Source organism: Heptranchias perlo, chromosome 6 (assembly GCF_035084215.1).
Source record: "Heptranchias perlo isolate sHepPer1 chromosome 6, sHepPer1.hap1, whole genome shotgun sequence".
NCBI classification, from domain to species: domain Eukaryota; kingdom Metazoa; phylum Chordata; class Chondrichthyes; order Hexanchiformes; family Hexanchidae; genus Heptranchias; species Heptranchias perlo.
In genome coordinates this window covers 101,591,246-101,605,507 of record NC_090330.1, presented here as the reverse complement: position 1 = coordinate 101,605,507, position 14,262 = coordinate 101,591,246, and the positions used below count along the sequence as shown (strand labels likewise).

General features: G+C 43.0%; 1 protein-coding gene across 5 annotated transcripts in view; it reads right to left on the bottom strand.

Moving 5' to 3' along the window:
• Positions 1 to 14,262, bottom strand: part of klf12b (Kruppel like factor 12b) — a 210,999-nt gene that overhangs the window by 115,099 nt on the left and 81,638 nt on the right. For 4 of the 5 annotated variants that reach the window (XM_067986542.1, XM_067986539.1, XM_067986540.1 and 1 more), the window contains one exon: positions 3,566 to 3,664. The exons of the other annotated variant lie outside the window; for it this stretch is intronic. In XM_067986542.1, the coding sequence (XP_067842643.1) occupies positions 3,566 to 3,664 (99 nt within the window). The remainder of the gene's footprint in view (positions 1 to 3,565; positions 3,665 to 14,262) is intronic. 5 annotated transcript variants of the gene reach the window in all.

Here is a 14,262-nt window from a genome sequence, read left to right as displayed (position 1 = left end):
TAACTGCTGTAGCTGAGGGAAGTTTGCAGGTTGGCAGCTGCTTATAAACTGCTAGCTCCATGTTAGAGGAAACCTGCAGGAAATTACTGGTTTACGTTCTCTCTTTTTAAAAAAATGGTGTACGTTCATTGTAGGTTCCCTATTTGTTCAGTAGTGATCTGTTTCTGTTTTATACATGATGTGGAGATGCCGGTGATGGACTGGGGTTGACAATTGTAAACAATTTTACAACACCAAGTTATAGTCCAGCAATTTTATTTTAAATTCACAAGCTTTCGGAGGCTTCCCCCTTCGTCAGGTGAACGATGTGAAATGAAATCCTCGAAATGAAATCGCATTTATAATTCACAGAACAATGCTTGGTGAGTACAGACAGTTTTTTCAACTGCCCGTTGCCAAGGCAATCAGTGTGCAGACAGACAGGTGTTACCTGCCAGGTCTCACAGAATATACAAATCACCAAAAAAAAACAAACAAAGAAAAAACAGAGATAGAGAGGTAGAAACATAGAAAAGACAGCAACTGACCCGTTATATTAAAAACAGATAACATTTGTTCGCTGGTGGGGTAACGTGTAGCGTGACATGAACCCAAGATCCCGGTTGAGGCCGTCCTCATGGGTGCGGAACTTGGCTATCAATTTCTGCTCGACGATTTTGCGTTGTCGTGTGTCTCGAAGGCCGCCTTGGAGAACGCTTACCCGAAGGTCGGTGGATGAATGTCCATGACTGCTGAAGTGTTCCCCGACTGGGAGGGAACCCTCCTGTTTGGCGATTGTTGCGCGGTGTCCGTTCATCCGTTGTCGCAGCGTCTGCATGGTCTCGCCAATGTACCATGCTCTGGGGCATCCTTTCCTGCAACGTATGAGGTAGACAACGTTGGCCGAGTCACAGGAGTATGAACCATGCACCTGGTGGGTGGTGTCCTCTCGTGTGATGGTGGTATCTGTGTCGATGATCTGGCATGTCTTGCAGAGGTTACCGTGGCAGGGTTGTGTGGTGTCGTGGACGCTGTTCTCTTGAAAGCTGGGTAATTTGCTGCGAACGATGGTCTGTTTGAGGTTGGGTGGCTGTTTAAAGGCGAGTAGTGGAGGTGTGGGGATGGCCATAGCGAGGTGTTTGTCCTCATTGATGACATGTTGAAGGCTGCGGAGAACATGGCGTAGTTTCTCCGCTCCGGGGAAGTACTGGACGACAAAGGGTACTCTGTTGGTTGCGTCCCGTGTTAGTCTCCTGAGGAGGTCTATGCGATTTTTTGCTGTGGCCCGTCGGAACTGTCGATCGATGAGTCGAGCGTCATATCCCGTTCTTACTAGGGCGTCTTTCAGCGTCTGTAGGTGTCCATCGCGTTCCTCCTCGTCTGAGCAGACCCTGTGTATTCAGTACCCACAGACCAGTTGAACCAGGAACACTTCTCACCACGATGGACGTCTCGGCACTATACACCAGTATCCCCCACGATGACGGCATCGCTGCGACAGCATCAATACTCAACACCAACAACAGCCAATCTCCAGACGCCATCCTACAACTCATCCGTTTCATCCTGGATCACAATGTCTTCACCTTCGATAACCAGTTCTTTACCCAAACACACGGAACAGCCATGGGGACCAAATTCGCACCCCAATACGCCAACATTTTCATGCACAAGTTCGAGCAGGACTTCTTCACTGCACAAGACCTCCAACCAACACTATACACCAGATACATCGACGACATTTTCTTTCTATGGACCCACGGCAAGGAATCACTAAAGAGACTACACGATAACATCAACAAGTTCCATCCCACCATCAAGCTCACCATGGACTACTCCTCAGAATCAGTTTCTTTCTTGGACACACGAATCTCCATCAAAGACGGGCACCTCAGCACCTCACTCTACCGCAAGCCCACGGACAACCTCACGATGCTCCACTTTTCCAGCTTCCACCCTAACCACGTCAAAGAGGCCATCCCCTATGGACAGGCCCTGCGAATACACAGGGTCTGCTCAGACGAGGAGGAACGCGATGGACACCTACAGACGCTGAAAGACGCCCTAGTAAGAACGGGATATGACGCTCGACTCATCGATCGACAGTTCCGACGGGCCACAGCAAAAAATCGCATAGACCTCCTCAGGAGACTAACACGGGACGCAACCAACAGAGTACCCTTTGTCGTCCAGTACTTCCCCGGAGCGGAGAAACTACGCCATGTTCTCCGCAGCCTTCAACATGTCATCAATGAGGACAAACACCTCGCTATGGCCATCCCCACACCTCCACTACTCGCCTTTAAACAGCCACCCAACCTCAAACAGACCATCGTTCGCAGCAAATTACCCAGCTTTCAAGAGAACAGCGTCCACGACACCACACAACCCTGCCACGGTAACCTCTGCAAGACATGCCAGATCATCGACACAGATACCACCATCACACGAGAGGACACCACCCACCAGGTGCATGGTTCATACTCCTGTGACTCGGCCAACGTTGTCTACCTCATACGTTGCAGGAAAGGATGCCCCAGAGCATGGTACATTGGCGAGACCATGCAGACGCTGCGACAACGGATGAACGGACACCGCGCAACAATCGCCAAACAGGAGGGTTCCCTCCCAGTCGGGGAACACTTCAGCAGTCATGGACATTCATCCACCGACCTTCGGGTAAGCGTTCTCCAAGGCGGCCTTCGAGACACACGACAACGCAAAATCGTCGAGCAGAAATTGATAGCCAAGTTCCGCACCCATGAGGACGGCCTCAACCGGGATCTTGGGTTCATGTCACGCTACACGTTACCCCACCAGCGAACAAATGTTATCTGTTTTTAATATAACGGGTCAGTTGCTGTCTTTTCTATGTTTCTACCTCTCTATCTTTGTTTTTTTTTGTTTGTTTTTTTTTGGTGATTTGTATATTCTGTGAGACCTGGCAGGTAACACCTGTCTGTCTGCACACTGATTGCCTTGGCAACGGGCAGTTGAAAAAACTGTCTGTACTCACCAAGCATTGTTCTGTGAATTATAAATGCGATTTCATTTCGAGGATTTCATTTCACATCGTTCACCTGACGAAGGGGGAAGCCTCCGAAAGCTTGTGAATTTAAAATAAAATTGCTGGACTATAACTTGGTGTTGTAAAATTGTTTACAATTGTTTTATACATGTGACAATTGAGTCAATCAGGTGCAAGTGTGAAATAAGTTTTCTGAGTGTGACACTTTCAAGTGAGCTAGATGCAAGACTTTTAAGTATAATATAACTTTTTAATCATCAGTCAAGTCTGGTGGAGATGTTTAGAATATGAACACCTTAAAAAAAATCTGTACTCCACATAATTTAAAATATACGCCACTAATACATTTTTCTCATTTTTAGTGTCTGATGATATCATTTTGGCCTCACTTTACGTTCCCTAGATGTCAGACGACACATCATCAGGAGTGGGGGTGGGGTAGAGATGGATGTGAACTTTGCGGTTCAGGCTGTGAGGAGTCTGGTCTCGGAAAGGTCTGGAAATAATTACTGCTATCCAGAAAAGGGAAAAGGGAATTGTCTGGAAACCTCGGCTTACCCCTCGGTCAGATTCCAGAGGCTCTGGTTTGACTCTTGCTGCCGGCATCCCGTCAAGCATTAACATTATGTTCTCAAAGGCGCCTTTGCTGTCCAAGCACTGCAGAGGAAGTAGAAAATAGTCATGTGTCAGAGGGCCATTTACCACTTTTTTTTTTCCTTTCCCAGCAGAAATGTCTAAAACAAATGCCAGTTATTGCAATCATACAAATTGAACTATTCAGACACTTATGTTGCATCCCAGGGTATCAGTCATCACTGTGGTTTACTCTGTTGTCTAGGGGGGAGTATCAATCGCTAACTTGGTATTCTGGGGGTCCTAGCACAGTGTGCCTCTTGCTCAGAGACCAAAGAGGACCTTGCACTCCTGCTTTGTTTGAAATGCAAGCTCCCCTTCTGAATACAGCCAGGGATACAAGAAGCACAAATGCCTCAGGCTACATTACTGACAGACATTGAAGGATGAACGGATGGAACTGAGCCCCCTTGAGGAAGCATTGCTCAAAGGGAAAGCAGCTGCCTCGCATAAAAATGTCCATGCCATGCAGAAATGGAACAGTCAGAGCGAGGGAGAGATTTGAGAAATGCATGATTAATGAACTGTTAGAAAACATTATAAGCCTGTGGTGATGTTTTTTTTCTCGCCACCCTATTACAGTTGATTGCACAACAAATATTTCACCAATCTATACTAAATTCATCATTAAAAACGGTCCCGAGAAAGGTAAGGCCACGATTTACGGTTTTGCAGTTGTTTATTGATCGAGGCGCATCACTTAAGGGATTACATCATCAAAGTCAAGTTCACCTATCCTGAGGACCTTCCCCAGCCCATTGTCTGCCATGATTTTGATTACCTTTATGCTTGTTTTTAACAACAGTTTTGCTATTCAGTACCACAGAAGTGCAGAGACCAAATTCATCTCCTGCCTGAATACCTTTCTAGCCCCTGAATTATATGATCACCCTGCCTTTTACGAAACAATTCTCTCCGTACCCTGACCCTCCAATTTTCTTCCCTCATATCTGTTTTCCCTGGATTATTCCAATAAAACTTTCATTATTGTCCTCTACACACCATAGGGTAAAAATTTCTCTGATTGTCACAACATGGTAAATGTGTGTGTGTGTGTGTGTGTGCGTGTGAACATTTCCCCTGCATGTGGTTTCTAGCAAAAATCAAATCACATTCTGCAGTGGGGGAAGAAGGTTTGAGAGAATTTGAGAAGTCCAATGAGAGAGTACAGGGGCTGTTGAGGCTGTGAAGATTCTATATTCCAGTGTTTAAAAAAAAGTAGCCATCAAAACATGAATAAAAGAAGCAGACATTTTTCAGTGCATGGAATCATGTCACTAAGGGCTGGCCTGATTCTGTACATTTGAAAGTGCAAAAAGGAATCAGCAATTAATATAAAAAATATAGAAAAGAAGACTTCCACAGAAGCAAAGCTGGGGACCAAATTAAAGTTTCAAATCTTTATTGTTTGATTAATGTAAGGTCACTGAGGTTAGGGGTCATGTGGTTGGGCTTGACACAGTGCATGTACAATTGGTCCCAATTTGGAAGTCAAAAAAAAAATCAACAATATTGAAATTGCAATGGGAAGACTCCACTTCTACAGCAGCAAAAAGTTGGAAACAAATTAAAAATTAAAAACAATTGTGGTAGAAATTGGAACCCTGATGCGTCCATTTCACGGGCATAAAATGGGAGCAACGAGGGCCAATTTCGTGGAGGGACATGTAGTGCCCAATCTGCGCCAGGGTACGCCATCATATTGGCATAGGCGAATGCCCAGACCCTTGTGGTGCCTGCCTGAAACCAGCATTAGGCCCCCTTACATATGTAAATGAGGAGCCTAACGCCTGCTTCAGGACCCCTGCACTAAATTGGACAGCAATGAGTGGAGCAGGCTTCTGGCCTGCTCCGCTCAGGACTCTTCAGCAGTCACCGCAGTCTAAGTAGCAGCCGCTGCCAAAATCCTAATTTTCTTTTTTTTAAAAAACATGCCTACGGAGCCAGGAGGAGCAGGAGTGTTCCTCCCAGCCCCATCACATTCATGAGGGCCGCTGCCGGCCTGAAATCGGCCTCCCTCCCGTTGTCCTTTCACCCCCTCCCTCCCTCCGCCCCTTCCCAGGAATTACTTTCGGGTTGCTGCCAGTGAGGTGGGTGACCTGCAATTGAAACCCTTTCAACGGGCGAGCTGCCTCCTCTGGAGGCATGACAAGTGTTGGCACCTCGCCCATGTTATTACAATGAGGCCCGAGGCTTAATTCCAGGTGAGCCTCTGGCCTCCCGGTTGTGGTGCACTGATGAGGCCTGAACCTGAAAATGGTTTGGGCCTCCCAATGCTGGCTTCAGGCAGTCGGCACGGCTATTCCACCAACTCCAAGCCCTGTTTGGGCCCTTTCCCCCCCCATAATTTCTTTTTTGTAAACTTCTTTATAAAAACTTTTAGTTCTTTCTCTGAAGCATGCCTCCTTGGTAAGTTCAGGTTGGCATACTATCTTGGAGTACTAATGCCTACTTCTTAAAAAGAAGTCAAATAAAAACAGAGACAGTCCAAATGCTGGAAATCTTAAATAAATTCAGAAAATTCTTGAAATAGACTACAGGTCTATCAACATCTGAAAGGAGAACAGACAAGGCAACGTTTTGGGTTAAAACCCTTCATCAAAACTCCTCATATACATATTTATCACCAAAAGTGATTAACTAACCACATTAAGTTCGCTTCTAAAGAATAACCTACACCCAAACCATTAACTTGCCTTTTCTCCTCACAATATTGACTGACCTGCTGTATACTTCCAGCTTTTTCTGATTTTTTTTTCTGTTCAATTGGTAAATTTCCACTTGATTAAAAACTGGAATGGTTTCATCTGATGCTCTTGGATTGCTTGTGTTATTACTAGCTGTGAACGAACTATGCATAAATATGGACAATAGCATGCTTCCAAACCAATGATAAAAAAGCACTGTTCATACATATTTACCACTGAAAGTGCCTTACCACCCACGAGGAACAATTTCTCCCATTGGGAGAGCACCTACTCTCCACTCTGCGTACACCCCCTATAATACAGCCATGATCAGGAACTTACCATGTAGGGAAATGTAGACACAAACTTACAGCTTAGCACAGAGCTTTGGGACGTGGTCATATTTGGTTTTGTGTCTCATCTGCATGGTTGGTGAACTATCATGCTATTTCATCTCATTCAGCCTGCCTTTTTAAAAATTCATTCTCAGGATGTGGGCGTCGCTGGCAAGGCCGGCATTTCTTGCCCACCCTGAGTTGCCCTGAATCTGATATAACTGAGTAGCTTGCTAGGCCACTTCAGAGGGTAGTTAAGTGTCAACCACGTTCGTGTGGGATTGGAGTCACATATAGACCAGAACCGATAAGGTCGGCAGGATTCCTTCCCTTAAAGGACATTAGTGAACCAGTTGGGTTTTTACAACGATCTGACAGCTTCACAGTCACTTTTACTGACACCAGCTTTTTATTTCCAGATTGTTTTTAAAAACTGAATTCAAATTCTCAAACTGCCATGATGGGATTTGAACTCACGTTCAATTAGTCCAGACCTCTATATTACAAGTCCAGTAACATAATTTCTGTCCAGGAATGCAGGAGGACAAGAGAGACCTTAGATGACACACCCTCCAATTTTCCCTCTCCCATTAGAGAGTGCAGACTTTAATCACATCAGGCTGGATTGGATTGGAACTCATATCCCAGGGGTGCAAGGATAATGTACTAATGCAATACATCAACCAGTCCCTGAGGAATAATTGCATGAAAAAGTTGCATCCCAGTGAGCTCAACTAGCTCATTTAGTCTTAGAGTTTTGAGGAAAAATACATGCTTTTTTTGTAGGTAGATACCAAAATTAAAATAAATACATCCACATAGAATTGTTATACATTCTATATCATCTGCCCCAGTTAGTAAATCAGTTCTGGCTCATTAACATTTCAAACACAACAACCACACTTACCTCAATAATATCTAAAGTCATGCTAATTGTTCAATTTGTGATCTGTGCTGAATTAGCCTAAATTAGGGACTATGGGGTCGTCTTGACTTTGTGCGATAGTGCAAAGCGGGTGAAAGCGAATCGGCAGCCCGTGTTACATCTCCCCGATTTTTGTTTCCATTGAAGTCAAAGGCAATAAAAAATAGATGTTAAAGCAAGCTGCCGATTTGCTATCACCCGTTTTACACAATCGCACAAAGTAAAGATCTACCCCTATGTGAGTGGATGCCAGGCGAGAACATTGGGCTCAGTTATGATGACCTGCATGGCTACATTAGCCTGTTGATACTATTCCAGCTCACACTTGAGCAATTTACAAGAAGACAACCATCTTCCATGGAACAGTAAACTCAGGACAGGAGAGGAGGAAAATTGGAGGAGAAAAATAAATTTAACATACACTAGCAAACCAACCCTTCTTATTACAAGATTGCCCATAGGAGCAACACTACAGGCATGTATCTAACACATCTTATGGCGGAGTTTTAAGATTCCTCCTTTGGAGAAAATTATCAGGGATCACCATGTATCAGAGCTTTTCAGTGAAGTGCAGTGCTTTTAATCACACTTGATGCAAAAATATCTTGTGATTGGAATAGAAAATACAATGTAAAGCACTGGTGAGCAATTTTTTAGTTATTTAAGGCCTACCTCTCCAAACTTCCCAAGCAATAAGAACTTCTGTTCATGTATTATACATAAAAATCGGTATAATTCACTTACACACTATATTTTTCAAAAGCTGTGGTAACTTTGAGTCAGCTGCTTGTTTAGAAAACTATATTGAAATCTGAACGAGGGCTATTTGAATCATCCAATACTTACCATTCAACAATGTCAATGATGTTTGACAATTGAATGTAGTGACACTAAATCTGTAGGATGCTAAATAATGCACAAGTAAGTAGACGTATGCTGCAGATATGGAAAAATATTTCGATAAAGTCAGTCATCAGTTACACATCAATTTATTAGGGTTAATACTTGGCTATTTGACCAAAGGAGAGTTTCAGTTATCAATGACTCGAGCAGAGAGTTTTGTAGGACGGCAGACTCAGGAACACCCTTCTCTAAAAAGGCATTAGACTTGAATAAGGAATATTAGAGTAACTCAGTGCCAAATTCAGCCTGCTCTGTAAAACCACCACCTCACCTTAGTGTGAGCATGGAATTTTGCAGTTAGATTGAACAGATCAAAGGAGCTTGCTTCATAAAATCTGTCACATAAATTTGTTATCCTCTGGCATAGGCAGGGATTTTGTTGGCGGGAACAGCCCACTGCTTAAAGCCACCAAATTCTGGCCAGTGGAAAGAATTTTGTAGGAAAGCTCAATGCCAAAAATAAACAGCTCTGTAAAACTCAGGAAAATCACAATGCAGCAGACACATGGGGGGGGGGAAGTATTCCTGGACCTGCACCAAAACGCATTGGATCACCTGGATGCAGCGAATATTGGAACATTGGGTAGGTCAGAGTGCACGCCCACAAAGGAACCGGGACAATTTTCTGGTATTCTCTAGGCTTAGGTGACCCAGTGTGCCTGGGTGCAGATTCGAGACATTCTCCCCTATTACACCCTGCAGTTCAAATTCTCCCTGGTGGGATTTACAAAATAAACAAAAATGAGTTTGAACAGTCTGAATTTGGCTTCCATCGGGCGTGAATCCACATCAGAAATGCCCATGTTTTGGCACTAATTGGCAGTCTTGCTTAGAGACTCAAGAGTGGCTGTTGTTGATAATGGAATCTCAAAGGGTGATTTTCCTGCGGGGGTTAATTTAAATGGCTGGAAAATCGTTTGCCGCCTGAATTTCTGCTATGTGCTGCTAGCCAGCAAGGCAGTCGGAAAGGTAACCCTGTAACACTAAAGCGGTGAAGGGCTCAATAAGATCAGTGCCAGAGAGTCTATGTCACTCACATCCCAGGCTAGTTTTTACAGTCTTCAGGGACATTTTATCTTCTGACTTATTTAGAGAATGGACTTTGTAACCACAAAGCCACAGATTTAATAATTGGGCTAAAAGGACTCCAGCCCCAAAAGGTCAAAAGTTCAAATCTAAAATCCAATATTTTGACAGAAAGTGGATTTATCAAATTCTGTTTGAACTATAACCTCCCCAGTGTTCACTGCAGCACAGGACAGAGTGGAACTACTTGTTCAGCATAGCACCTTGGCACAATTGCACATGATTTTGTTGTGATTTAGCAATAGGTAAAAAATCATAGCCTGTTCTTCATCCCTCCCATCCCTAAGTTCCCAATCTCAGCCAGATTATCAACAATTGGCGCTAAACCACAAATTATGCATTTCCCCAATGGAGGGAAAAATTGGAGGTTGAGTTAACTCATGCAGATGTGCGCAGCTGTTAACAATGATATCAAGTGTGCCATTGACAGAAGCCTGGTAATAGATCTCCTGCCCCTGTGCAACCAATTGGTCCAGGAGAAGGTCTGTGGCAATGAGGGCAGGGCAAGAATGACACAGCAATAACATGGATAGGGAAGAAAGCAGAATTGCTCCCATTATAACAATTTCAAACAGTAAGATTGTTCTGAATGAAACTAGGGTTAATGTATTGGCCTTTCATATGTGGGTCTTGGCTATATACCAATAGATGAAAAATCTCACTTATCTGTTGGCTGCAACATCCCTATGTGCAATGAGTTTGGGCTGTCTCCACATAGTTTCTAATGGGTGTGGGCTTATAACAAAGAACACTGTCTAGAATATGGCACAAATTGACACTAAATTGGCAATTGCACAGGATGGCTGCTGTGGGAAATAAATAATGTTACTCTGGTGCAGTAGGGGTACTCCTCTCTCATGGGGGTGAGGCATAATATTGTGGTAGAGCAGAGAAAGTTTACTCTGCAGCTGGCTTTACTATACTTAGCCTGCCAGTGCTTAATGCCGACACTGGATACCAGAAACTGGAAAATCTTCAATTTCGCAGCACTGATATTCCTCACGTCGAGCATATAAACAATTCACACACACACACACAAACAATTCTCAAAACAAACGTGAATAAAGTAACAGGACCATGGCAACTCATTACTGAACAGTGCTATGACCCAAATATCCAGGGACCTAGCCGATATGACTTTTCCAACTTTTAGGAACTATCAAGGGTCGCATGTCACAGACGCATAATCAATACGAGACAGGAAAACCAGCCGCTAGAGTAAAGGTTGCTGCCTCAATCAACGTTAACCAGGCATATTTTCAAGTCTGCCTTCTGCTTCCCTGTTCAAACCATGCTTCTGTTCCTTCATAACCGGGCAGCTAGTTTCCCGGTATTTAATCATCTGCTTCAGGATTCTACTCTTTACATTTACTTGCAGCCTCCTAACAATCACAACCACCTTCTCCCTACTAACCCTGCGAAATAGGTGATACTCCCTGTAAGTCTAACAAACATGTAAACTGAAAACAATACATGTGTATTTAAAATAACAAGACAGTCTCTGGCAATTTAGGGAGATTGTCAATTGATATTTACACAGGGTTTCTGTTTATTAATCCACAGTGTTAAAGTGGCACAATCAAATGAACAATGAAAGGACATAGAATCATAGAAAGTTACAGCACAGAAGGAGGCCATTTGGCCCATCGTGTCCATGCTGACCGAAAAAGAGCTATCCAGCTTAATCCCACTTTCCAGCACTTGGTCCGTAAACCTGTAGGTTACAACTCTTCAAGTGCTCATCTAAGTACTTTTTAAATGAATTGAGAGTTTCCCTAGTTCTGGCAGTGAGTTCCAGACCCCCACCACTCTCTGGATGAGAAAAATTCTCCTCAGCTCCCCTCTAATCCTTCTACCAATTACTTTAAGTCTTTAACCCCTGGTCACTGACCCCTCTGCTAAGGGAAATAGGTCCTCCCTGCCCACTCTATCTAGTCCCGTCATAATTTTATACACATCAATTAAATCTCCCCTCAGTCTCCTTTGTTCCAAAGAAAACAACCCCAGCCTGTCCAATCTTTCCTCATAGCTAAAATTCTCCAGCCCTGAAAACATCCTCATAAATCTCTTCTGTACCCTCTCTAGCGCAATCACATATTTCCTGTAATGTGGTGACCAGAACTGTTCGCAGTACTCAAGCTGTGGCCTAACCAATGTTTTATGCAGTTCTAGCATAACCGTCCTGCTCTTATATTCTGTGCCTCGGCTAATAAAGGAAAGTATCCCGCAAGCCTTTTTAACCACCTTATCTACCTGTCCTGCTACCTTCAGGGATCTGTGGACATGCACTCCAAGGTCCCTCTCTTCCTCTACACCTCTCCTGCCATTTATTGTGTACTCTCTTGCCTAATTTGCCCTCCCCAAATGCATTACCTCACATTTCTCTGGATTGAATTCCATTTGCCACTTTTCTGACCACCTGACCAGTCCATTGATATCTTCCCGCAGTTTACAGCTTTCCTTCTCACTATCAACCGGCCAATTTTTGTATCATCTGCAAACTTCTTGATCAAGCCCCCCCACATTCAAGTCCAAGTCATTAATATATACCACAAAAAGCAGGGGACCTAGTACTGAGCCTTGCGGAACCCCACTGAAAACAGCCTTCCTGTCGTAAAAACACCCGTCAACCATTACCCTTTGCTTCCTGCCACTGAGCCAATTTTGGATCCAACTAGCCACTTTCCCTCGGATCCCATGGGCTTGTACTTTTTTGACCAGTCTGTCATGTGGGACCTTTATTGACCAGTCTGCCAATGGGAGGTCAGAGAATGACTAATCCATTGGGCAATATGTGAGTGCAAAACTGTACACACAAATGGAAAGTAATCTAATAGTTATGCATTGCCTTCCAATAAATAAATAAAGAGTAGTTTTTTTAAATTGTTGAGTACAAAATTAAAATAATTAAACCCATCAGGACGAAAGATATCAATACTGCGGAATGAACTGGTTTCATCTTATTTGTACTCCCCTTGTACAGCACAAATAAGATAAAGGTATGGCTCCCTTAATGATACTTGGTGAGTCAGAATCCAGAAGTCAGGTGGGAATGGCTATTGCTGTTCTCCACTATATATTTTGTTACACCAAACATATAAATTGAAGTCAATTCAAGATTTTTTAATTTCTTAGAGGTGTCCTGAAACCATGATCCTTGGCATACTTTCTGATGCCATGAAGAAGTTGTTATAACACCAGAGCAGATATGTGACATATAATAAGACAACAATTTTAGGTCCATTGGAAAGAAAATGAAGTTCTCCAATTTGGTTTACATCAAGCTCCAATAAAAAAATATGCTACACACGTAGAGGGAAAATATCATTCTATATTCATGTGTGGCTCTTATTTCTACACTGCCTGGGGATCTAATCTAAAGCTTCACTTTCATGAATACTTGAACTTTAGCCTCTAAAGCTAAACCCAAAATAAACCCAAAATAAACCCAAGTGCTGGTCCGCTGTAGAGCATTACTGTGGAACAGGAGTCTGAAGGAACAGTTTTATTGATGCAATCAACTCATAGCCTCACCCACCAATCATCAGGGAAATTGCTAAATACATCAGCATTGTGGATTATCAACGTCGTTCTTCCTTTTCCACCTTATCACCAGGAACTGTACATTTAAAAATGAACCTTTTTTTTTTAAAGATGTTACAAACTACATCATTTCCCCCCCAAAATCAACGTAGCATTGTTTCTATCTGAGCAGCACGATTGTGTTTAAAATAAGATCTTTAAGGCAGTGAGGTGGCCATTTAATGTCGCGATGTGGGTTTGCACTGGTGATCTCTCACATGCTGAGCTTCTAACCTCAGCTGCGCAACCATGGGAAAGGACTTCACCACAGGGATGGTGTAAAAAGCAGAGAGAGAATTGCCTCCCCATTTCTGGCCCACTGCCATGTACCTCATTGCAGCCAATATTGGAATGGGTTAACAGTAAGAATTTCATCTCCCTAGATATGTCCAACTACTGTATGTAATATTAATTGGTGGCAAACTCTGCAATCAAGACATTTTATTGACTAATTATTTTTCTATGATTTATCATGTTCAAATCTTTCCCTTTCTATTCCTGGTCTTAATTCTTTTACTCACTGCTCCATTTTCGCCATTCATGTTGGTTTCTCATCTTTGTTTATATTTTTTCATTTTGCTTTACCCCCGTCTCCATCTTTCTTCCTTTCTCCAATTCCTTCCATTATTGTTTTCTCCCCACTTCTTTCAGCCTCTCTTTCTGTCAGAACTTTTCTCCTCCTTTCTCTGCCATATTTCTGTTTCCATTTAATTTCTGTTAAATCATGAAGGTATATTTTCTGGTCTTATACAGCGGAAATGCAAGGATTGTTTATGTAGCATGCGATCCAGAAACCTGGAAAAACAAAGGTCCGACCGCGACTGTAAATGGCACTAGCATAATTGTTGGAGGATTCTGGGGACTAATTCTCTATCAAAATGGAAGAATATACCCGACTCTGTTGAACAATGCGGCCCACTGTTAATTCAAAGTCGTTTTGCACTGGAACAAAATTTGAATTAGCCAGTAATTCAGATTAAGCAATTTAAGTAAAATAGTAGAACAGGCCTTGAATTTAATTGACAGATGATTCGAATTAAGTGACTTCAAATTAAGAGGATAGACTATATAGCCTCCCTATGTTCACCTTCTCCCATCTTCATT